The 24,939-nt window shown below is 47.2% G+C and overlaps 2 protein-coding genes across 7 annotated transcripts in view; one reads left to right on the forward strand and one right to left on the reverse strand.

The window, feature by feature from the left end:
- ANOS1 (anosmin 1) overlaps window positions 1-24,939 on the forward strand; it is a 182,171-nt gene that overhangs the window by 152,954 nt on the left and 4,278 nt on the right. Inside the window, exons 9-13 of the mRNA XM_045813659.2 lie at window positions 4,274-4,420; window positions 18,993-19,087; window positions 21,620-21,791; window positions 22,606-22,826; window positions 24,235-24,376. Of these exons, the coding sequence (XP_045669615.2) occupies window positions 4,274-4,420; window positions 18,993-19,087; window positions 21,620-21,791; window positions 22,606-22,826; window positions 24,235-24,376 (777 nt within the window). The remainder of the gene's footprint in view (window positions 1-4,273; window positions 4,421-18,992; window positions 19,088-21,619; window positions 21,792-22,605; window positions 22,827-24,234; window positions 24,377-24,939) is intronic.
- LOC123802766 (uncharacterized) overlaps window positions 1-24,939 on the reverse strand; it is a 27,156-nt gene continuing 2,217 nt past the window's right edge. For 2 of the 6 annotated variants that reach the window (XM_087859792.1, XM_087859791.1), the window contains exons 5-6: window positions 24,552-24,628; window positions 24,271-24,407 (exon numbers count right to left, since the gene is read on the reverse strand). The gene's annotated coding sequence lies outside the window, so the exon portion shown is untranslated. Of the gene's footprint in view, window positions 373-433; window positions 2,043-5,525; window positions 5,603-17,688; window positions 20,032-20,168; window positions 20,269-21,000; window positions 21,177-22,788; window positions 22,905-24,133; window positions 24,408-24,551; window positions 24,629-24,939 lie in introns of those variants that run through there. The other 4 variants (XR_015723369.1, XR_015723368.1, XR_006782642.2 and 1 more) reach the window with 4 other exon arrangements.

Consider the following 24,939-nt stretch of genomic DNA (forward strand, 5'->3'; position numbering starts at 1 on the left):
TTTTTTTTTTTTAAAGATTTTATTTATTTATTTGACAGAGAGAGAGACAGCCAGTGAGAGAGGGAACACAAGCAGGGGGAGTGGGAGAGGAAGAAGCAGGTTCCCAGCGGAGGAGCCTGATGTGGGGCTCGATCCCATAACGCCGGGATCACGCCCTGAGCCGAAGGCAGACGCTTAACGACTGCACCACCCAGGCGCCCCAAGGATGTCACACTCTTGAATGGAAATGCAGCGTGCTTTCTCGGAGGCAGGAAGACCATTTCCAGGGTTGACAGGTTGCAAAGGTCTTATAGTTGCGTCAGGCAAGTGGGGTATTCTTCTAGCTCTTCAAACTAAAAATGGAGCAGAAGAAAATATGCTGAATCTCTTGATCTGTAAAATAAATGAGAATTTGGACATCTGAATAAATAGCGTACTCATTCAGTTCTCTTACCTTTGCGACCATTACCAAGTATCGATCAGACGTCGTATCTTTTTACAACATGTAGAAATGATTTTATTGCCTCTGATTATTAACTGACAGCACAGGACTCCCCCCTAGAGTCAGGGCCACGCTCCTAGTATGGAGGCCCACGCCTCTCTGTCCTTTCCGTGTGGTGTGGGGCTTGGTAACGTTACGTGTGGATGCATTTCAGTAAAGCAAGGGCACTTCCATCTTGAGATACAGAAAACTGTGTCCTTACGTATGTATAACCAAAAATAAAAGTCTGTGTAGGACATAACAAAGTAGGAAGATAAAAGTCACATAGAGATTAAACACAGTTATCTAAACGTTTGCTTATCCACTGGTGAATTCTCAAAGTCACAGATGATTAAAGTGACTGGAGGTATAAGTAGGTTTGTGAAAATCTTAAACCCTTAGTTAGCTAGTGAACAAATAGTTCCGGTGTGACCAGCAGGATTCCGGACATCCATGGTGATCAGGAGAGGCCTGTTGGTTCTCTGTTCTGGCCCAGCTTCTGTGTGCGCCGAGCTCTCCGTGCTGTTGGGCGCACTGGCTCTCGCTGGGGGGTGACCCCTCGCCTCTCGTAAAGTAGCCTGCGACGCTGTGATTTATGATAAGCACGTATTTGCTGTTCATTCCTGGCAGAGAGACCCCATAAACACACGAACAGACAGGAGGCTGGAAAGGGCCGTGAACACACGGAGCTGTGCGGAGAGCGGTGACCCTGGGGAGGGCGCGGAGGCTTTGTGTCCCTTCTCCCGGACCTGACTCTGGGCATCTCTTCATTGGGCTCATTCTGATTTACAGCCTTTTATAATAAACTGATAGGTAGTTTAGTGAGTAAATGTTTCTGTGAGCCACCCTAGCAGATTGATTGAATCTGAGGACTTGGTGGTTGGAACGAACACTAGGAGTTGGTGGTTGGACCTCCCTTGGTGGTTGGAACCACCATTCCGCAGTGGGTAGTAACAGAGGAGACAGCCTGGATTTGTGAGTGGTGTCTGAAGTGGGGGGCAGTCCTACATGACGGAGTCCTTACCCTCGAAGATCCAGTGCTATCTGCAGGAAGACGGTGTCAGAGGGAGATGCCCCCCGATGTGGACGGTGTCTGTAGGGGATCCAATGCCATCTGCAGGGAGATGGCGTCAGAGGGGGATGCCCCCCCAACGTGCACGGTGTCCGTAGGGGATCCGATACCGTCTTAGGTAGATTGTGTCAGAATTCAGGTGGATTGTAGGACACCCCGCAGGTGTCTGAGATCGGCTAGGTGTGTGATAAACCCCCAGACACATATTAGATTTGGGTGCAGAAGACTGGAACCTCATAAATGTTTCGGGAATCCAAACATTTGTTTGAACTGTTTAAAGTACAACATTGTACATTAGAACCTAGTCACATAAGTGTCCCTTTTCTTTGAATCGTTGTGTAGATGGTTCAGTGTACGTGCCGCTGTGAGGAGCAGTAGGCGGTCGATGCAGGTTTCCTCCTGTGGTCCTCAGGTTTCCCCTCCTAATCCTGCTTCACCACAGGTCAGGAGTCTTCTCCCCCATCTGCATCGTTCCCTTGGGCTCCTGTCTTCCCAAGCAGGCGAACAGCCCTGTTGGGAAAGGTTCTCATTGGTAGACAATCCATGCAGCTCGTTCTGTTCTTCACAAGGCTACTGGGAATCCAAAAGCAGGAAGGTCTTGTGGAATTTCTAACCATGCCACTTCCAAAAGTAGGCATTGGGTGAAGGAGAGATTGGAGGCCAGCGCAAAGTTCTGAGATCCTTACTACTAAACCACGTCGATAATCACCTTGCTCCCTAAAAGGAGGCGGTGTGTGGTGTTGGAGGAGCATGAGTTGGGCGTGAGATGGCCCTGGGATTACAGCCCACCCTCACTACTGCTTGAATTGCATGAAACTGGACACTCTTCGTATTTTTGAACCCCATGGTTTTTGTGTTTAATATGTGCAGGCTAACGTCACTTTCTCAGGGGTCTGCAAACGATGCCCACAGGCCACATCCGGCCCACCGCCTGTTTCTGTAAATAAAATTGTATTGACCCATGGCCACACTCCCTTGTTTACAGACCATCTGTGGCTGCTTTTGTGCCATCATGAGAGCTGAGTACTCGAGAGAGACTGTGCGGGCCATGAAGCCAAAACTCTTTGCTGTCCAGCCCTTGATTGAAAAGCTCATTGACCCTGTTCTATTTCATAGGATGGCTGTATGAATAGAAATAGAATGGTGTGGAAGTCCATCAAGCACACCAGAGACCACCAGGAATACACCTGGAGAAGAAGTTAGGTGGGCTGGCCTTGCTGCAGCAGAGGGAAATGTACCCTGGGGAAACAAGCATGGTTGAAGCCTGTGACAAAGGAGGACTCTGCTAACATCAGTCAAACAGCCCACACAACCCAGACGAGTGAATACTCGCTAACCATTCTAGAGCCATGAATTCAGACTTCTGCATTTCATTTCATGCCACTAGGTGTGTGTCTCTGAACAACACAGTGGAAATCCAGGGACGTTCAAATAGGGTCTGTCCTGCCCGGAATTCAAGGTTCAGCTGGAGGAAGAAATTAAAGGGAGGAAAAGTGATGAAAGCTGGGAAAATGTAGGTGTGCTGAGGAGGATTTGTTTCTGTACATCGTGGGAAATTGTCTTCGAGGACAGCAGCTGGGGGGACTTTGGAAGGACAGAGTGTCGTACCCAGCACAGACAAGGAGCGCTGGCTGGTGCACTCTGAGCTAACAGAGTCTGGAACCTAGTGAACTCAAGGAGGAGCTCAGTATACTGTAGGAATTAAGAATGCAACAAATGGGAAAGAGGCAGCTGTATTAAAATGGCAAAATAAAAAGAACACTAAAACCAGAGCCCGATCGTGCCACAAAACAGTGATGGAGAAGAAACGGCCTAGCCTAGGGTGGTGGAAATCAAAGTGTGAATTACCTGATTCGGAGGAATGTTTCCTAGTGTTTTGATTAGAGACTTAGTCTCTGAGTGCCATTGGATATGGGACATCTGAGGTTTGGGATCATTCTGAGTCACGTTTACATTGTCCTTGCTTTGCAGTAAGTACGTGGTGAACGCAGTGTTACATTGACCACGGGGGAAAATCATGTTAAGAAACAGCAGTGAACATGCCTACAGACCTAGTCTCATCTTTCCTAAAGCATCCCCTCTCCTACTGCAACTGCCCTATCCTGTTCTTGTAACTTGTTTCCACAGAGTCTTGGCTCCTTTTCCACAGAATAGGCACCAGCGGCTTGTGAGACATACACAACCCCTTCCCTCCTTACTGTGCTCCCTCCACGACTATGCCCCATGTGCCAGCCGTTGGGAGTGCCCTCCTCTGTGTGCAGGATCACCTGCATATGTGTCTGCTGCTATTGCAGGAGACCCATGTGCACGAGATTTGTGTCTGCGGCCTCTGGCTCACTGCCTGACACTTAGGAAGTGATCACTAAGTACTGACAGGAAGGAATGAATGAACGAATGAATGCATCCTTCAACTCCATTCCCAATCTAACGTATCATCGCATTGCATTTGCTGGCTCTTAGTATTTCCCATACAAAGTAGATTGAACATTTAGGGCCTTGCTCCGGGCCTTGCTGTATATAATGCTGGTACGTCTATGAAAAGCTGTCTGTATTATTCCCAGGCCACGTGGTATTTTCATAGTATTTCATTTACTTTCTTCGCTACTACAAAAACACATATATAATGAGAAATACTATCCAGACCTCTTCTTTAAATGAGAGCAGCCTTTCCCACCTGACGAATGTGTACTGACTACTGCTTACTTTTGACCAGGAAATCACAGTGTTGTGCTTTGTTGCAGAAGACCCACTTGGGAAGACAAGAAAGAGCGCAATGCACATGCAGCCCCCTTTCCAACGACGACGGCCCATGCGCCTCCTGGAAATCGGGGCCCCCTTCTATCAAGACAACCAGCTGCAGGTGAAGGTCTACTGGAAAAAGACCGAAGGTGGGCCAACACTGTCTGATGATTTGTTATCTGCATTAAGTAGCCCAGTGACATCACGAGGCTAGTGAAAAAGTCAAGGGCGAGCCACGGTGTTGATAGTTTGTTTTTTTTTTTAAGATTTATTTATTTTAGAGTGAGAACATGAGTGGAAGGAGGGGCACAGGAAGAGGGGGAGAGAGAATCTCAAGCAGACTCCATGCTGAGGGTGGAGCCCAGTGTGGGGCTCGATGTCACAACTCTATCAGGACCTGAGCTGAAACCAAGAGTCAGACACTTAACTGGCTGAGTCACCCAGGCACCCCGCCATGGTGTTGATATTAAGGAGACTAGAACCTGGACAAAGTACTTTGATTTTTTTTTTTTTTTTAATGCCTTGCTATTGTGAAGTCTGAGTGGGCTGCCCCGTTTCCCAGGAATCTGTATCCCGTTTGGAAATTGCATCGGTCACCCAGTTGCATTTTATCATCTCAGGCATGTTAGCCTATCTTCACTGCTTTCCCAGAAGGCCAGTCTTGTCTTCAAAACACTCAAAATACTCATTATTCTGCACTGTAAATTTTTATTCTAAGTTAGTTTTTCATTTTAAAAAAAGATGAACGACCCAAATAATTTGGAAAATAGAGAAAGAAGTCACTTACTTCAGTATTCTCTCCTAGAAACAGTATTTTGGTGGATGTCCTTTTGAAAGTTTCCTACACTTCTGTTCTTCCCTCATTTGTTTTATACACACACACAAATATATATGTGTATATATACACATACACACACATTTTTATATATATATATAACATTTTCATGTAAAACATCCATTTTCATATAATATAGGAGCAGTCTGCATTGTCATATATTTCTCGTGCCATGTTTAACTTGCTGCTGCGTACGGACACACCACGATATCCTAACACACCATCATTCCACTGCAGCAAAACTCTTGTGTGCCTTCAGGGTTTCCATTTTATAATTAATACCGCAGGGAAGATTTACCCTTAGAATTGTTTGAGTATTTGTTTGAATAGTTGTTTGACTCTTGATCTCAGCTCAGGTCTTGATCTCAGGACTGTGAATTCATGCCCCACGCTGGGATCCCGGCTGGTGTGGAACCTACCTTTAGAAAAAAGGAATATTGGTGTTGGAGTTCTTGTTCCAGAATTTTCTTCCAAGCTGCTGACATCCATTCTGCAGCTAAAATAATATTACAATTAATATTAATGTTTTATTACTATCATATGTTAATTAAAACTAAATTCCATTTATTCAGTGTTATTTATTAAATTAAAAATTATTCATTAATATATATCCCTAATCCTAAGTTTAATAAGTTTTAGGATAAATATTAAATTACAAAATTTGTTTGATCTATTATATTAACCAATTTTAGGTTAGAACTCTATCAGTAGTAAAACATTAATATTGAAAATACAAACATATAGTGAAGTACAAACGTGAGCACTGAGAATACATCTTAAGCATACAAGAGCAACCACTGCCGCCGCGGACTTCTAAACCTGAAGGTTTGTTTTGCTGATACTTGAAATTTACACAACTTGGAACCATACAGTGTGTGTTGGGTTTCTTGCAGTGAACGTGATATGGGAAGTGGGAAATGAACGCATTCTGCTGCAAGGAGCAGTAATTCACCCATGGCTGGTGCTGCCCTTGTAGCCCCCTGTAGAGCTCCACCAAAGGCTCTTTTCAGCCCGTGCTGGGGATTTAGTTTGTCCAGCTGATGGGCTCGGCAGCATAGTGCTGCTGTGAACACAGGTCTTTGATGCACATATTCTCCTGGACAAGGAGGGCTCCTGGGTGATTAGGGCATGTGGAGCTTTGGAAGACACTGATGGTGTCCCACAGCAGATGCACCAGCTTCCTTTCCCACTAGCAGGGCACCATTGTCCCCGGTGCGCCCCCCTCCCTCTGCCATGTGGAATGCCCATCTTTTTCAGTTGAGCTATTCTGGCACCTGCGTGTTGATGGCTCCGTATTGTCTGAACTTGCATTTTTTAAGCTGTTTGGCCAGGCTGTCCTTCCCGCAAGAGACCTTTACACGTTGAATCTATGTCACCTGCTGATTCCTTTGTTTTGGTGTTTTCTCCCTGTGTGACCTCCTCTTACCTTCCTTTCTCAGTAGTTCTGAGTTTTAGAGGGGGTCCATTCATCACTTTGTTTCCTTTTGGTGAGAGCTCTTGCCGTCCTGGTTGAGACTGTTTGCTTATAGAGGGCCACAAAGATCCTGCCCTCATCTCCTTTCTCTCTGAGGCTGACTTCCACCTGGAACTGAATTGACGTGTAGGGCTCCCTGTTCCTTTACTCTTCTCTCTCCTGATCTGCAGCTGAGAGACCATCATTTATTTAAAGATGACTCTTACCCCAAACCTCTGGGCTGCTGTCCTGGCCGTACATCCAAATATGGGCAAGTTAACTTTTTAACCTTCTGTAGAGTCACTTAGCATATTTTTCCAACTTTCTGACATTACCGTGTTGTCTGAACTGTAGATTTGTACATATTTTTAATCATAGTTCTTCAGTTTTTTACTTCATTTTCAAATTGTCTTCACTATTCTTGGCCCTATGTGTTTTTATGTCAGTATTTGTATTAATGCACCAATGTCCACAAAAACCTTGTGAGATCTTTGTTGAAAATTCAATCGATATGGTAACGACTGGAGAATTCACATCTTTATAATCTCCACACTTGACAGATCACTTTATTCAGGTTTTTACAATCTTCTCTCAACGGTGATTTATAATATATAATGCAGAGCCTATAATACTTTTAAGATGATGATTCTAAGGCGTTTGTGTTTATTTCGATCCCCTTGTATACACGCATACTTTTCCTCAGTTTTGTTTTCCGACTTTGGCTGTCACATATGTAAATACATCATATATGAATACCTCTTCCTTTTATGTCTTGATGGTGAATCTGACTGTATCGTTCTCCCCTTGCTCATTACAACATTTCATCTGACGGTCCTTTCCCATTTTTCTGTAAGAGCCACCGTGTCGCCTGTACATAATGAGAGTGTTGTGTTTTCCTTCCCAGACCTTTGACATTTTCCTCTTCACCTTTGGTTTAATGGCGGCTGCGACATTCAGTACAGGCTGGAGCAAGAGTGATTAGTGCAGGCACGACGTTTATTTGGACGCCTTCATTTCTGTTTACTCCAAGGAGGGATGAAACCGAAGCACTGCTTTCTTTCCTTCTTCTCGGTTACCTGGTTGATGATTTACTAGTAATTCTGACTAATTAGGTGGAAACAAATTAATGGTATTGATGGCTGAGAAAAGTCACTTCTCTAAACATCTCTAAGGAATTATTATATGTAAAACATTGCACGCTTGTAAACTACTATTTGAACCACAGTACCGTAGAGCTTAAGAATACAGTCTTTAAAATGAGATGTATTTTGTTTAAAAGCCCAGGTGAACCACTGACTGTGTGATGTCAGGCAAGTCACTCATCACTTGGCACATCGGTTTCTCATCTGTAGGAAGGCACCTAGCTCACGGGCAGTGCGTGACGTGACGGGATCTGTGTGCATGTGTGTAGGAATACGAGCGTGTGCACGGGTACCTAAGCGATTTTATATCTGTATGCAAATATCTGCTGCTTCTATTTTTCCCAGCTTTACGGAGATAGAACTGACCTAGAACACTGTGCATATTTAAGGTGCATAATGTGATGATTCGATGTACATACCTACGTGATACGATTTGCACAATAAGGTTATTGAGTGCCTTAACCCTAAGCATGAGGTCTAACTGTAAGGTTTCTGTAGACACACTTTACCAGATGAACAAAATCCTCTACTGCTCTTTTTTCTTTCTTTTTTTTAAAGATCTTTTTAAAATTTTATTTCAGAGAGAGCGAGCAAGAATGAGTGGGGGGAGGGGCAGAAGGGGAGGGAGACGCAGACTCCTGCCTGAGTGTCGAGTCTGACACGGGGCTTAATCCCAGGACCCTGAGATCATCATCTGAGCCGAAGGCACACGCTAAATGGACTGAGCCACTCAGGCGTCTCATCCCCTACTGCTCTTACCTGCAGTGTTTTTATCATGGACGCATATAGATTTGTGTCAAACATTCTTCTTGAAAGTAATGAGAAGATAGGGACTTTTTTTCATTTATTCTATTAACATGATGAACTAAAGGAAAATGATAGACTATGTTGTAGGTTTGTTGTGGGCAGTAAATTTTGAGAGTACACATACCAAATGCTTGGGGACAGTGCCCAGCACAAAGTAATCACCCCACAAATGTCAGCGTTCTTATGGGGTTTCCTGTTGCTGGAGGCCTGAAGGGTGACCCAAGGGCAGAGGGGAAACAGAACTTCAGGAAGGAGGGTGAACACCTCAGAGCTAGAGGCTTCTTGCGGCTCTAGGACCGACTCTGTTTTCCTCCTTTGCAGACAACCAAGTATGATACATTCACAGACAGGCTCATGATTTAATTTGCAATCCAAATGCGATTAATTCTAAGCATTCAGTTTGGCAGATGCAATGGGATTAGCCATCCCTTCCTTCTGTCAGCAGCAGGAAATGGACAGTATTCCCGTACAGTAACGACCGGAGTGCATGACAAGCAAGGGGTCACGTTTGCCTCGAAGACTGTGTGCACGCGTGTGTGTGTGTGTGTGTGTGTGTGTGTGTGTGTACAGGCAGTGTATATACACATTCCTTTGTGTGCATAACCCTGGAGCTCAGGATGTAGTTATGTGGTTGAAATGCGGATGGAACCGGAACCTCAGCACGGTAGTTATGTTGCTGTGGGAGTCTGCACACGGAGGTCAGTTTCCACCAGATCACGTGGGCCGCTTAGGTACCAAGAACAAGTCATGCTTTCACTAAAGTTTTGTCTGTTTTCCAAGAAGCCCTTTTCCTTAAATTGTATCCATCCCATTTCCCTTTTGATTTTAAATTTGAAAGCCAAGTTCACATATAAAACTCAGCAGAGCGTCCCTGTGCCAGCGCCCTCAGTAGAAGGAGACTGTGGAAACGTCGGGGAGTCCAGCGCTCACCGAGGTGGAGAGCATGTGTTCCAAACGCATCCCACATTTGTTCTCCTTCCAGAAGCCCGTTAGGCAGGCACCGTGTGACCTACAGAACCCCCAAGCAGAGTTCCCTGAGACACGGATGAAGCAGGTGCCGTTCGTAACTATCACGAATGTAGGAAAGGAGACGCCTCCTAAGTCAACACGCAGTCCCCGTGTTCTGCGAACTCTGTGTAGAATGGGACTACGAGCTCTTTCTGTGTCCTGGGTAAAGGAGGCTTGGGCTGGCTTTTCCAGACTCTCCGACTGTAAAATCACACAGTGTGTGCACTGTATGCACCTTGATGGACGCGTCTCGAATGCTTTTTCAGCACTGCATCAAAACTGATGACGTACTACATAGAGGCGAACTGAACATAATAATAAAAAGATAAATATAAAAAATAAAAACAGCATTAAAACAGGAAAAAAAAATTCTGACATAGGTACCTGAATGAATATTCTTGGACCATAACTAATTTCCACCAGTGGATACACTGAGTTGAAAACTTAAAAAACAAAAAACAAAACAAAACAAAACGCTTGTGACAGATCAGAGTAGACGAGAATCTTGTTCACTAATCGAAACAGAACTGTAAGTAGAAATTGGTTTCTAGATATCTGTCACATTTCCTAAACGTGAGGGTGGCCAGCATGTTGGTTTTGGACCTGGCGCTAGGAACTCGAGAGCAGAAATCTGTTCACATCCCTTGAAATTTCCCGGAGAGCTGCATGGTTTTTTTGTATTATTTATGATGACACAGCATATAATTTTGTAGGGAAATGACTCAAACATCGTATGTCAGCCCAACGTAGTGCCTAGGGTAGCTGGGTTGTTACAGTGATGTTTTGCAAGGAAATACAAATCCTCAACAGTGAATTTGTACTTCTAAAAGGAACAGTTCATTTTTATTAATGTACACCTGGAAGTATAGAACATTTTTATTAATGTTAGTAATTAGTAATTTTATTATTCTACAGACATCAGTTCAGTTTTCCTGGGTGACCACAGAATCCACAGCTACTTTTATTAATGAGTAATTTTATTATTCTACAGACAACAGTTCAGTTTTCCTGGGTGACCACAGAATCCACAGCCTAACTTTTAGGCTTTTTGGTTTAGATTTAGTGTTTGTGCTCCCAAAATATGCAAAGTTAGGAGAAAACATTCACACTTCTACTTTGAGTACAAATGCCTTCTGCCTAGATGTTCAAGATTTTTCTTTTACAGAATCGTACAAAGTCAGAAAGTCTGTCTGACCAAAGCATTTTTACAAACATAAAGAGAACAAGACATTAGTTCGTGAAAGGATGTCATTCCACTAACATTGATTGAGCACCTACTGCATACCAGGTGTATTTCTGATGCAGGAGATGCTGTAAAGAACAGAACTTCCTGCCCTGGGGAATTGGCATTTTCTGATGTGTTTCCAAGTGTTTGTGCCCGGCCACCAGTGTCGCGACTTCCCGTGCTTTGCTATGGGGGCTATTCCGTGGCGCTCTAAGATGGTGTCTCTTTCTCAGAGCTCTGATTTCAATCATCCCAGCACTCTTGATCATTAGACTTTTGGAATTTAGAGATTAATATTTAATTAAAAATTTTGCAGCCTTGGGGCGCCTGGGTGGCACAGTCAGTTGGGTGTCCGATTCTTGGTTTGGGCTCAGTATCGTGGGATTAAGCCCCATGTTGGGTTCCATGCTTAGTGGGGAGTCTGCTTGGGATTCTCTCTCCCACTCCCTCTGCTCCTTTTGCTCATGCTCTCTCTCTCGTCTCTCTTTCTCTCTAAAATAAATAAATCCTAAAAAAAATATTTTGCAGCCTCTAATTTATGCCAGACACTGTGAGTTAGATATATTTCAGAAACAAATTAAAAACATCTACTTTTTGAAGCACAGTTGAAACACACTGAAAGTAAATTTCAATATTTAAAAATACTTCTCAAGCACTTTATAATTTATTTGTGGAAGGAAGAACTTAATTTCAAGAAGCAGAGCAACACAAGGCATTTGGCATAGAATGTTCATATGTATCCCCTTAGGAAATAGTTGATATGCTGATGCTGTTTTTAATATTCTAGTTATAGAGTGGGTCCTGAAGTCATATCCTAAATACAGACTTGCAGGATTTTCACAACTGCCAAGATGAAGCTAAAGACAAGGTATTTGTATAAACGAGTTAATGGACACAACTCAGCTAACATACAGGCATGGGCACTTTTCCCTTTGCAATTTGAAACAATTCCAGTATAATTAACTGCAGTGTTCTATACTTCCAGGTGTACATTTGAGTGATTGAACAATTCTTTGAATTGTTTGAACAAAGAATTCTTTGAACAACTCAATTCTTGAACAACTCTTATCTTTTTGCGTTAGTGGTTTTGTATTTTATTGTCATTCCAGTGCGGTTGACATACAGTGTCACAGTGGTCTCTGCTGCCGAAACAGTGATCCAACAATCCCATGTACTGCTCAGTGCTCACGCGATAAGTGCCCTCTCCATCCCCTTCACCTACTGTACCGACTCCCCGCCCCCTCCTCTGCTAACCACCAGGTCTCCACAGTTAGGGGTCTGTTTCATGGCTTGCCTCTCTCTTTTTCCCTTTGCGTGTTTCTTTTGTTTCTTAAATCCCACATATGAGTGAAACCATATGGTATTTGTCTTTCTTTCACTGATCTCGCTTACCATTTTACTCTCTAGATCCATCAACGGTGTTACAAATGGCAAGATTTCGTTCTTTTTGATGGCTAAATAATATTCCGTTGTATATATATACACCACCTCTTCTTTATCCATTCATCGATTGTTGGGTACTTGGGCTCCTTCCATAATAATGCTGCTATAAACACAGGGGTGCATGTAGCTTTCTGAATTAGTGTTTTTGTATTCTTTGGGTAATTACCCAGTCGTGGAATTACTGGATCTGTTCTTAATTATTTGAGGAACCTCCATACTGTTTTCTAGAGTGGCTGCACCAATTTGCAGTCCCACCAACAGTGCATGAGAGTTTCTTTTTCTCCAGCCCTTGCCAACAGTGGTTGTTTCCTCTGTGTTTTACCCATTCTGACAGGTGTGAGGTGGTATCTCATAGTTTTGATTGGCATTTCCCTGACGTTGAGCATCTTTTCATGTATGTCCATCTGTATGTCTTCTTTGGAGAAATGTCTGTTCATATGTTCTGCCCATTTTTTTTTTTTTTAAATTTATTTATTCAACAGAGATAGAGACAGCCAACGCGAGAGGGAACACAAGCAGGGGGAGTGGGAGAGGAAGAAGCAGGCTCATAGCGGAGGAGCCTGATGTGGGGCTCGAACCCAGAACGCCGGGATCACGCCCTGAGCCGAAGGCAGACGCTTAACCTTAACCGCTGTGCCACCCAGGCGCCCCTGCCCATTTTTTTAATTGGGTTATTTGGGTATTGGGTGTTGAGTTGTATCAGTTTTTTATATATTTTGGATACTTACCCTCTATTGGATATGTCATTTGTAAATATCTTCTCCCATTCAGTAGGCTTTTAGTTCTGTTGATTATTTCCTTCACTGCGCAGAAGGTTTTAATTTTGATGAAGTCCTGATTCTTTTTGCTTTTGTTTCCCTTGCCTCAGGAGACATGCCTAGGAAAATGTTGCTAAGGCTGGTGTCAGAGAAGTTACTGCCTATGCTCCTTGCAGTATTTTTATGGTTTCAGGTCTCACATTTAGGTCTTCAATCCATTTTGAACTTATATTTGTATATGGTGTAGGAAAGTGGTCCTGTTTCATTCTTTTGTGTATACCTGTTCAGTTCTCCCAAAACGATTTATTGAAGAGACATTTTCCCATTGCATATTCTTACCTCCTTTGTGAAAGATTAATGACCATAATCATGGGTTTATTTCTGGGTGCTCTCCATTCTGTTCCACTGATCTACGAGTCTGGTTTTATGGCAATACCATACTGTTTTGATGACTACAGCTTTGTAGTGTATCTTGATGTCTGAGATTGTGATACCTCCAGTTTGTTTCTTCTTTTTCAAGATTGCTTTGGCTATTCAGAGTCTTTTGTGGTTCCATATAAATTTTAAGATTGTTTGTTCTAGCTCTGTGAAAAATGCTCCTGTTATTTTGATAGGGATTGCATTAAATGTGTAGACTGCTTTGGGTAGTATGGGCATCTTAATTAATAATATTTGTTCCTCCAATCCATGACTGTGGAATATCCTTCCATCTATTTGTGTCATCTATACTTGTTTTTTCTTTCTTTCTTTTGAGTAGGCTCCACACCCAACATGGGGCTTGACCCTAAAATTCAGGAGTCACGTGCTCTACCAACCGAGCCATCCAGGCACCCCTTCAGTTTCTTTCATCAGTGTGTTACGGTTTTCAGGGTACATGTCTTTTACTTCCGTGATTAAGTTTATTCCTAGATATTTTATTATTTTTGGTGCAATTATAAATGGCATTGTCTTTGTAATTTCTCTGCTATGGTGGTATTAGTGTTTAGAAATGCAACAGATTTCTGGATATTGGTTTCATATCCTGCAATTTTACTGAATTGATCAGTTCTGTTAGTTTTGGGGGAGAATTTTAGGCTTATCTGTACATAGTATCATGTCATCTGCAAATAGTGACAGTTTTCCTTCTTCCTTACCAATGTGGATGTATTTTATTTCTTTGTCTCATCTGATTGCTGTGGCTTTGACTTCCACTATTATGTTGAGTAAAAAGGGAGAGAGTGGACATCCTTGTCTTAATTCTGACCTTAGGAGAAAAGCTCTCAGTTTTTCACCACTGAGTATAATGTTAGCTGTGAGTTTTTCATAGATGGCCTTTATTATGTTCAGGTGTGTTTCCTCTAAACCTACTTTGTAGAGGGTTTTTATCATGAATGGATGTTGTACTTTGTCAAATGCTTTTTTTTTCTTTTTTTTCTTTTTTTGCATCTCTTGGAATCATATGGCTTTTGTCCTTTCTCTTGTTGATGCGATGTATCATATTGACTGACTTGCAAATATTGAAATACCCTTGTATCCCAGGAATAAATCCTACTTGACGGTGGAGAATGATTTTGTTAATGTATTGTTGGATTTGATTTGCTGGTATTTTGCTGACGATTTTTGCATCTGTGTCCATCAGGGATATTGGCCTGTAGTTCCTTTCTTTGGAGTGTTTTTATCTGGTTTTGGTATCAGGGTAATGCTGGCATTATACAACGAATTTGGAAGCTTTCCTTCTATTTTTTTGGAATAGTTTGAGAAGAATAGGTATTAAGTCTTCTTTAAATGTTTGGTAGAATTTGCCTGTGAAGCCACCTGGTCCCTTGTGTTTGTTGGGAGTTATTTTGGTTATTATTATTACTGATCATCAGTCTGTTCATGTTTTCTATTTCTTCCTGACTTACTTTTGGGAGGTATATGTTTCTAGGAATTTATCCATTTCTTGTAGGTTGTCCAGCTTGTTGGCATATGATTTTTCATAATATTCTATAGTCTTTGTATCTGTGGTGTTGGTTATTACTCCTCTTTCATATCTCATTTTGAGTCCTCTCTCTCTCTCTCTTTTTAATGAATCTGGCTAAAGGTGTATCAGTTTTGTTGATATTTCTGAAGAACCAGCTCCTGGTTTCATTGATCTGTTGTATTGTTTTTTTAGTTTCTGTCTCATTTATTTCTGCTCTAATCTTTATTATTTCCTTCCTTGTACCAGTTTGGGTTTTGTTTGTCCTTGTTCTAGCTTCTTCAGGTGTAAGGTCAGTTTGAGATTGTCCTTGCTTCTCGAGTTAGGCCTATATTGCTATAAGCTTCCCTCTTAGGACAGCTTTTAATGCATTCCAAAGATTTTGAACCATGTGTTTTCATCTTCATTTGTCTCCATGTATTTTTGATTTCCTCTTTGATTTCATGGGTGACCCAATCATTATTTAGTAGCATGTTATGTAACCTCCATGTATTTGTGTTCTTTCTAGATGTTTTCTTGTGGTTGATTTCCAGTTTCATAGTGTTGTGGTTGGAAAAGATGCATAGTAGGACTTCAGTCTTTTTGAATTTTTGAGACTTGTTTTATGGCCTAATATGTGACCTACTCTGGAGAATGTCCCAAGTGCACTTGAAAAGAATGCGTATTCTGCTTTAAGGGTGGAGTGTTCTGAATATACCTGTTAGATCCATCTGGTCCAATGTGTCATTCAAAGCCACTGTTTCCTTGTTGATTTTCTGCTTACGTGATCTGTCCACTGATGTAGTGGGGTGTTAAAGCCCCGACTGTTATTGTATTATTTTCATTTATTTCCCTTTTGTTTATTAACTGGTTTATCTTTGTTGGATTGTTCCCATTATGATTCTGTAGTGTCCTTCTTTGTCTCTTGTTACTGTCTTTGTTTTAAAGTCTCTTCTGATTTAAATATTGCTACCCAAGCTTTCTTATCACTTCCACTTGTATGGTAAATGCTTTTCCATCCCTTCACATTCAGTCTGCAGGTGTCTTTAGGTCTGAAGTGAGTCTCTTGCAGACAGCATACAGATGGGTCTTGCTTTTTTATCTGTTCCATCACCCTGTGTCTTTTGATTGGGACATTTAGTCCGTTTACATTCAAAGTAATTTTTGATAGGTATGTACTTATTTCCATTTCGTTACTTGTTTCACGGTTGGTTTTGTAGTTCTCTTTTCTTCTCTTGCCCTGTTCTCTACGTCTCCTGCTCTTGAAAGTAGTAGCCTGAAGAAGAGTCCTGTCCTGCTGCAGTGTCCCCCGTGCCCCAGGGCCTGGCTCTTCAGAGGTGTCTCCTGTGTGTGTGGCCTGTGCCCTAGTCTTGGGGCTGAGCTGTGTTTGCCTTCACTCCAGCTGTCTGCAATGGCTCTCTTTGCCTGTCGCGGGCAGGGACGGGTCCCTGTGGTGCTGATGGGCCAGTATGGGGCCACGCTGGACTTGCGGTGGGTGAGAGCCAGCCTTTGCCAGAGCTGCAGTGGCTGCCGACTATCGGGCACGCTCTGCGTGTTGTCCTCTGAGAAGCCTATGTTGGTGGGGCTGGGGCTGCAGTCAGCCGGCATGCTGCCTGTCTTCCCCTCTCCCCAGGGCAGGCGTCACTTTGGGGGTGATGCTGGCACAGTGTCAAGGTTGTGGCAGTGCTTTTGATGGGTTCCGGCCAAAACAGAGCTGGAAGGGCTGGGTAGCTCAGGAGCACGTGGGGGCAGGGCGTGTGGTGTTAGCGACGTTCCCGAGGGCCTCCTGTGGGCGTGGGCTTGCAGCCTGGGTCTGGCTTCGGGGGCGTGCCTGCAGAGGAGCGCTGCTGGCAAGCAGGCGGAGAGTATTTCTGCCGCACGGGTCCAGCAGGTGTCTGTGTATTGAGGTGGGGGTGGGCGTGGGGGAGTTGGGTGAGGGAAATGGTGCCTGCCATTCGTTTGTTCTTGGAGAAATGTCCCAAAGATCCCTGCTTCTCTGGCACACATTTCGAAATTAGGAAACAAATCTTTCTGCCGTGTGGCAGAAAGATTGCATCCTGCTGCTTCTGTGTTTTGCATCCTGCTGCTTCTGTGCCGTTTCTCCGCGGGGCTGCTGTTCCTTTAAGGGTGGGGACTCCGTGCCTCTCACTCTCCAGCTCTTCAGGGTCACACCCGCTGATTTTTTTAGAGTTGCAGGTGTTCAGCCCCCCTGATGGTAAGAACTTGTGAAGTTATACCCCTCTGCTTTTCAAAGCCAGATGTGATGGGGCTTTGTCTTCCCTGCACAGGGAGGCTGGTGTGAGGTTGTTTCCCCGCTCCACGCCCACAGTCGTCTACAGTGCCCACGCCAACCACTAGGCCTGCCCACAGCCATGTGCACTGCCCACTCCAACCACCAGGCCTGCCCACAGCCGTCTACACTGCCCACGCCAACCACCAGGCCTACCCACAGCCATCTACACTGGCCACACCAACCACCAGGCCTGTCCACAGCAGTCTACACTGGCCACGCCAACCACCATGCCAGCCCACAGCCGTCTACACTGGTCATCCCAACCACCAGGCCTGCCCACAGCCATCTACACTGGCCACGCCAATCACCAGGCCTACCCACAGCCATCTACACTGGCCACGCCAACCACCAGGCCTGTCCACAGCCATCTACACTGGCCACGCCAACCACCATGCCAGCCCACAGCCGTCTACACTGGCCATCCCAACCACCAGGCCTGCCCACAGCCGTCTACACTGCCTACGCTAACCGCCAGGCTTGCCCACAGCCGTCTACACTGGCCACGCCAACCATCAGGCCTCATCCCCATCTTTACTTGCAAGTTCGATCTCCAGGCGATAAGCCAGCCACTCAGTTCACAGCTGTGACCTCTGGCAATACACCTGCCTCCTTACTTCCTGCATTAATCTGTAGCCAGATGACCTTCCAGCCTCGTGCAGATCCTGTTTCTGTGCCTGGTTGTTTCTGCAGCCCCGTCAGTGTTTAAGCGCCAGGAGAGCAGCTGTTCCGTGTGGTTACTTGGTCATAGGCCCGGAAGAGCAGCACCTGCGTGAAAGCATGTGCGCTCATTCACTGACTTCACACTTGTGTGTAACATACAGTCCTTTCCTCAAGAGCCCCGCCGTCTGCTGTGTAAATCCTAAAGCCTCCAGTAAGGGGTTCCCCTTTTAAGTAAACAGTGAGGGGGCCTGCGTGATAGCCGCCATCCCCTTGGATTCAGTTCTTCTTTTCTCACTCCGAAGTGCTCAAAGCGAGTTCCCACCAGAACCACCCAATGGCGTCAGAGCGTTTTCCTCTGAGTAAAGCGGCATCAAACGCTTGGTGGGAACCCGGGGGATGAGAGGTGAGTCAGTGGCACAGCGGTGCCTTTGCACAGCCTTGGATACGCAGGTTGGTGACTAAACGCGACACTGGCCACCCCTCCCTTCCCACACTCGGCAAGGTGCGTGTCGCGGTTTTGTGCTTTATCTGAGTGACGGCCCAGAGTCCAGCGCTGTGCAGAGAATACGCCGCTCCGCCCGGGAAGGACAGCTTTGCGGGGTCAGGTTCTCCCCTGAGCCCCCGAGCAAGTCAGCGTTCACTACGGACCACACACGTGGACGTGTGCGGCCGAGGGGAGGTGCTGCTCCCCGGCCTTGTGCTGCGGGAACGCTCACTTGCACGAGCCGGTGCACCGGGACGCTGGGCGCGGCCGCTGGAGGAAAGGCTGTGGATTCAGCACGGGGCCCATCGGCCTCCCTGTCAGCTTTGTCTGGAAACTGTAGAGTTCACCCTTGTGGTGAGGACTCCCCGTTGCGGGAGCGGAACCACTGGGACATGGGCCGCCCTCTCTTGTGGGGGTGCTCTCGGCACAGCAGCCCAAGCAAGGTTCCCCTCCACACCTCCTTGTGGGCATTCTGCTGCGACGTTCCTGTGCTTTCTCGCATTTTATCCGGTTTTCTCTGGGAATCTCCTGACAACAGAGTTCTGCAGAGCGACCTGCCTCCTTTGTCCTGGGTGTGCGTTTTCGGGTCCCCTGCAGAACCTGTGTGTTCCTTCCCGTTGGCTCCCGGTTTAAGAGCAATGGCCGATGTGGAACGTGGCCACAGACCGTGCTCTCTCTCTGCTCTGACCTTACAGATCCCGGCGTCAGCCGATACCATGTGCAGTGGCTCCCGGAGGCCTGTGCCCACAACAGGAGCACCGGAGCGGAGGCCTCTTCTGGCATCACCCAGGTGAGAGACGGTCACACTCCTCGGGTCTCAGTGGCACCGGGCTCCGCTGGGTCTGTGTATCAAGTGCACGGAAAGATGGGCAAAGGGTGTGACCCACCGACAGCTCGTTCTCAGCCGGCAGCCGCTGAGTAATAACGAGGTACACAGGAGATCAGAATGGCCCTTCTGCTCACGCATTCCGTCCTCCGCTCACAGCCTGCCCTGACCGTGTGGTCCCTTGGCCACACGTGGCAGGTCACAAAATGCAGAGATCAAAGATGCACTTCGTAGGGAATGCCAGGTCGGAGGGGAGAGGCTTCTGAGGTGCTGTGTGTCTCGTCTTAATCGGACGACAGCTCTGAGTCACTCTCTGAATCTTGGCTCCACGGTGTAAAGGTAACACTGTCTCTGTCAACTTCTTCACAACCCTGAGACTCTGCCGGGTCCCTGACCAGCAGCTGCTCGTCCGGGGCACGAAGGCTGTCACCTCAGCCACACACGGTGCACAGACACTTCTCTGATTTTAAGAGAACATTAAGTCCTTGGGGAGAGTAACTGTTTCAGCCCTACTCCATGCGTCCGTCCAGATATTTGGGGTGCATGCATGAATTTCAGAGTAGTATCACCAAGCCAGCGGAGACCGGTGAAGACGGCGGCGCCCTGCCCACGGTGTGGATGCCAGCGGCGTGTCTGAGATACAGCAGCAGAGTTTAAAACGTCCCAAGGCACGGCCGCAGGTGTCTGCTAGGTTGACAGGCGATCTGTAAGGAGGACATTTTTCGTTTGGATATTTTTTAAAGCAACAAGTATGGTATTTTTAGAATCCTCTCTGATCACGTAGCTTTAAGATAGATAAAACAAGTCAGTGGGTCTGCAGTAGTCGTTTTTCACTGGATTTGACTTGTCCCAATGCATGCTTGCCAACGCTGTTCATTTTTCCATAAGCTGCTTCCAAAGTTTGGGGCCTTTAGTAAAAAAAAGCAAAGAAAAAAACATTTTCAAAAAGGGAATCCTACTTGAAAATCAGAGAAAGAAAGGAACAGAAGCAGGGTTTATTAAATTTTTTGTGGTCAGAGGCGAGGCCTTGAGTAGTTTTACTTACACATGCCTTGGAATCGTAGGAAATCTGGCGTATTTTCAGGGGCCCAGCCAACTGTTGGCTTCTCACGTCCAGAAACTCTGAAGGTAAGGACAAGCGGAGCCTGTAATATGTGCACGGTAGAAATAAGAGTCGAAACCACTGTGCGAAGGGCTTAGACCTTGCCTACCTGCATTTGTAAGTGACTTTTAGACCCATTTATTTTGAAGCCACAGTGGACCACCAGCTAATTTACCTCTTGCTGCAGATGTCTGCGTTCCATGCCACATGAAAGCATTCTTGAAAGAGCAGCCAGGCCGTGTCCTTAGTGGCTCACGTGGGATTGCAGTGTGTTCCCATGTAAAGCGTACATTCAGTTCTGCAGAGAAGCACTGCAGTCACCCCAGGGGACGCAGCAGGCCTGCGTGGCTCCCTGCTCACTGTCTGGTGTGCACAGTGCCCTGGCTCTGCCTCCCTGCCTGTCACATCTGGGAAAAGGGCCGTTGGCTCTTGGGTGTGCATCCCCCATGCACATCTCCCCTCCGACCTTGTGTGCATACCTTCCGTGCCCGTCCCCGTCCCCCCCGCATCTCCCCTCCGACCTCATGCGCATCCCTCCCGTGCACATCTCCCGTCTGACCTCGTGCGCATCCCTGTACGCATGCGCACGGCTCCCTCCCGCTCCTGACCCCGGTGACTGGCAGAATGGGCGGAGCCTCAGCTTCTGTACTCCTGATCCTCTGCGTCCCGCGTCATGCAGGCTGCTGTGTGGCAGGAACCCCCTCCTGCACCCAGACCCCCGGACAGAGATCCCGCCTGCACCTTTTACACGAGGGCACCAGGCTCTGATACACACCGGGCAGACTGCAGAAGCAGAGCAGGCGAAGGAAAGGACGCGTAGCTGCACACTTCCTACGGCCCCAAAGTCACGTTGGCACGTCGGTGCGCAGTGCCGCTCCCAGCCCCTTGGTCGTTCCGCCGGCTGCGTGCGCGTCTGGGAGCACACCCGTAGGGCGCCAAGCAGGAGCGGCGCTGCAAAAGGGGGAAAGAATATAGTGTCGAGCGCCGTCTTCACTTTCCAAAAGGCGGACTTACATAGGAACTAAGACGCCGGGGTCTCAGCAAGCCTGAGTTCCCGTTTTTCTTGTATTTCACAAACTGAGGTTTCTGTTTACAGTCGGGGACCACGGGCGCGGCCCGAAGCGCCGCCTGGAGTTCAGCCGTGCGGCTGCTCTGAAGCCGGAGCGCCGAGGTCCCGGGGCAGCCCGGGGGCCGCCTCCCATGCCGCGGGGGTGGGGGGTCACGGCTGTCCTTCATCGCAACACGGACCGTGTCTCCTGTGTGCTTTTTATAAAAGCCATATCGCATAGGCTCTGTTTATAGGAAAATCTCCTTGTTGGACTAGGATTTCATCTCCTGCCAATTTTTTATCCCTACTGAGATTTACTGCTAGCATATTCTCTCTTTTGCTCTAGGAAAATTATATAATTCTTCAAGATCTATCATTTTCCTGCAAATACAAGGTGACCGTCCAGCCGACTCGGCCCGCGGGCCGCTTGAAGGCAGAGACCGTTTTCTTCACGACGCCTCCGTGCTCGGCCCTGAAGGGGAAAAGCCACAGGCACGTTAGCTGCCCCGGCGAAACGGGTACGTTTTCACCCAAACTTGCAAGTGTGCGTCTGGCGTGTTGGCAACACTTGGGAAACATTTCCCACCGGCACTTCGTGAGGCTAGAGAAGCTTCAAGTGCTCCTCTTTCTAAACTGTAGTGTGATGGCCCCGTTCGCGGGTCAGCGCGTGCACGGTCGTCACGCCTTATCATTCTAACCGCCCCGGGACGACGTCCTCTGCTCGCAGCACTCTCCCTGGGCAAACGATGCCAACGGCTTGTCTCCCGCGCGTGCTTCGCTGGACTCTGTGCACATTATTTCATCTTTATCCCAGCCCTTTGCCATGCGAGCTCCCCTCATGCACTCTGCACAACAGCGCGCCAACCCCGTGTCTGTACCCTCCCCCTCCCGGTGGAGGCCCCTCTCAGGCAGCGGCCGACTACCCGGGACCTCGTCAGTGCAGCCCCCTGAGCTCCTCCTAGCGACGGAGCACAACGTCTCATCACGTCACTGTCCTCCCTGGTCACGGCGGTCACGTCTGCTCTCCGAGCAGCAGCCGGGTCTTGCCACGTTGCATTATTCCCTCTCGTGCTTCGGCCCCCAAAGCAGGGTCCTGAAAAGAATCCCCGAAGCACCCAGCACCAAGTTGCAGAGATGAGAGGGATTCTGGCTGACTGTCCCTATAGGGCAAACAGGTGTAGCGGGAGGCCGCGCGAGGAGACCGAGCTCAGCCTGCTTGTGCCCCCGCCCCATGGAAGGGCCACCCAAAGCGGCCACGATGCCTGCAAACAAGTCCATTTCCACTCCTTGTTCAGCAGCTTCACGTGGGTGCTTCTGTCCGCCTTGCTCCAGGTCACGTGCCGGCCAAAGTGCTGGCCAAGCCCGAGAACCTGTCTGCCTCATTCGTCGTCCAAGATGTGAACATCACGGCCCACTTCTCCTGGAAGATGGCCAAGGCCAACCTCTACCAGCCCATGACTGGCTTTCAAGTGACCTGGGCTGAGGTCACGACCGAGAGCAGACAGAACAGCTTACCCAACAGCATCATCTCTCGCTCCCAGATTCTGCCTTCGGTAAGCGCCGTCCGGGGAGGGGTTGGGGGCTTCTGCCGGGCTGCTGACTACTGAGCCTTCCTGCTGCGTCTTCTCCTTCTGGATGTAGGAGTTTGTAAGGATTAAGGACACATGACAAGCGCTGCTGTGAGCAGGGTAAACGGTCATGCTGAAACACCCTGATTCTCCAGCAGCCCCTGTCCCGTATGCAAGTAATTTCACGAGTTGTTAACCCCATGTCCCTCTGGTACGAGTGGACGTGCCCTGTTTGAAGTGTTAAATTGGGGGAAAAATAGCTAAAAGAAACTTGTTGTTTCTCTCCCTTTTCCCCGTTCAGATCTGGCTGGAGCCCATAATGAGCTGGCCCTCCTTCCAGGCCACTTAATTCCTTGGCTTGAAAAAAAACCCATGTGTGGGCTTTTACCCTCTCTAAAAATGCCCTTAGGGTATCCAGCTCTGGCTCCAGAAAGAAAGAAAAAAACCTTAAGTCCGGAAGGAAAAATTCCTTGGAATTAGAAAGTAGTTATTCTATGAATGTATTAGGTTTTATTGAATTTTGAGAAGAATGTGTTGGCTAAAAAATAAACATTTTCAGTTATGGGCATTGACAGATATTGTGTTTTAAGGAAAACAGTTGGCTCGTTCACTGAAATTTGGATTATCAAGAATTCACATCACAAGATGTGCAGATGAAAACTTTAAACCATGGGAAAGTCTTATGTTAAGGAGTAAAAAAACGAAATCCCGAGGGTGAGCCTGAGAACTGGCACCTCGGCACAGTCTTCCTCTGCCAAGTGTCTGGGGCAGCGCAGACGGAGGGAGCACGCGGCAGAGGGCTCCCGCCGGGTAGGAGCAGCCCCTGCTCCCTCCCGCTGCCCCACGCGTGCTCACGCCTGCCGCACATGCACACCTGTCCCTCTCCGTGCACAACGCCTGCTGCTTTCCGCGTGCTCACGCCTGCCTACACCTATTACCCTCCGTGTACGACGCCTGCTGCTCTCTGTGCCCACCCCTGCCTTTGTCCCTCTCCTTGTGCTCACACCTACTCCCGGCAATCACCCTGCCCCTCTCCGTGGGCCCACACCTGTCATCTCCACCTGCTCGTACCTATTATTCTCCACGCGCTCACACCTGCTCCGCTCCCTGCGCTCGCACACGCCGCTGTCTGTGCTCACTCCTACCGCTGTCCCTCTCTTCATGCTCGCACGTATTACTCTTGCGTGCTCACCCCTGCCGTTCTCTGTGCCCTCTTGCCTGCCGCTCTCCACACGCTCACCCCTGTCCCTCTGCTTGTGCTCACATACGCTGCTCTGCGTGTGCACTCACACCTGTTCTCTGATGGGGAGGAGCTGCTGAGAGGACGCGTGCCCCGTGTCTGTTCCTTATGAGAGGTCACTGACGAGCATCTTGTTTCGTGTGGCTCCCCCAGGACCATTACGTCCTCACAGTGCCCAATCTGAGGCCGTCCACGCTGTACCGACTGGAAGTGCAGGTGCTGACCGCGGGCGGCGAAGGGCCAGCCACCATCAAAACCTTCTGGACGCCCGACCTCACGCTGCCTTCCGCGCACAGTGAGTATGGGACACACACACAGTCAGCAGTCTGCATGAAACACGGAGATAACTCACTCACCACAGATCCCCGTGCCCCGAGGAGTTCTCTGGGTCTGAAGTTCTTCCTCCCCGCGTGTATCTAGGGACTGGATTGTTCCAGCACCGTCAGCATGAGTGTGGGGTTGCTGCTTACCTGCTCGCTCCCTGCCGGCCTTGCTTGCCTTCTCGTCCTTCCGTGGGTTTTCTGCACATATCATGCTTTCTCCATCTCTTTTACACCCTAAATGCATAGACGGGAAAGAAATCTATAATGTCATATCAGTCTGAAATTATTTTTAAAAAATTAAGATTTTCAAATATGGCAATATAGGAAATATTTGGTAAGGATTATTCTTATTACACATATTTTGCTGTGATACATTACATAAATCTGCTTCATCATATGCCCGAAATCTATCTACTGGATTTACTGCTAAGTCAAAAGTATTTTTTTGAAAAATTGTCACCCAAACAATGAGTTTCTTGCTGATTTTTAAATTATGTGCTTCATGCTTTTCCAGCTTACACGTACAAAGCAGTAT

Source organism: Ursus americanus, chromosome X (genome assembly GCF_024610735.1).
Source record: "Ursus americanus isolate L20-20 chromosome X, mUrsAme1.1.p, whole genome shotgun sequence".
NCBI classification, from domain to species: Eukaryota; Metazoa; Chordata; class Mammalia; order Carnivora; family Ursidae; genus Ursus; species Ursus americanus.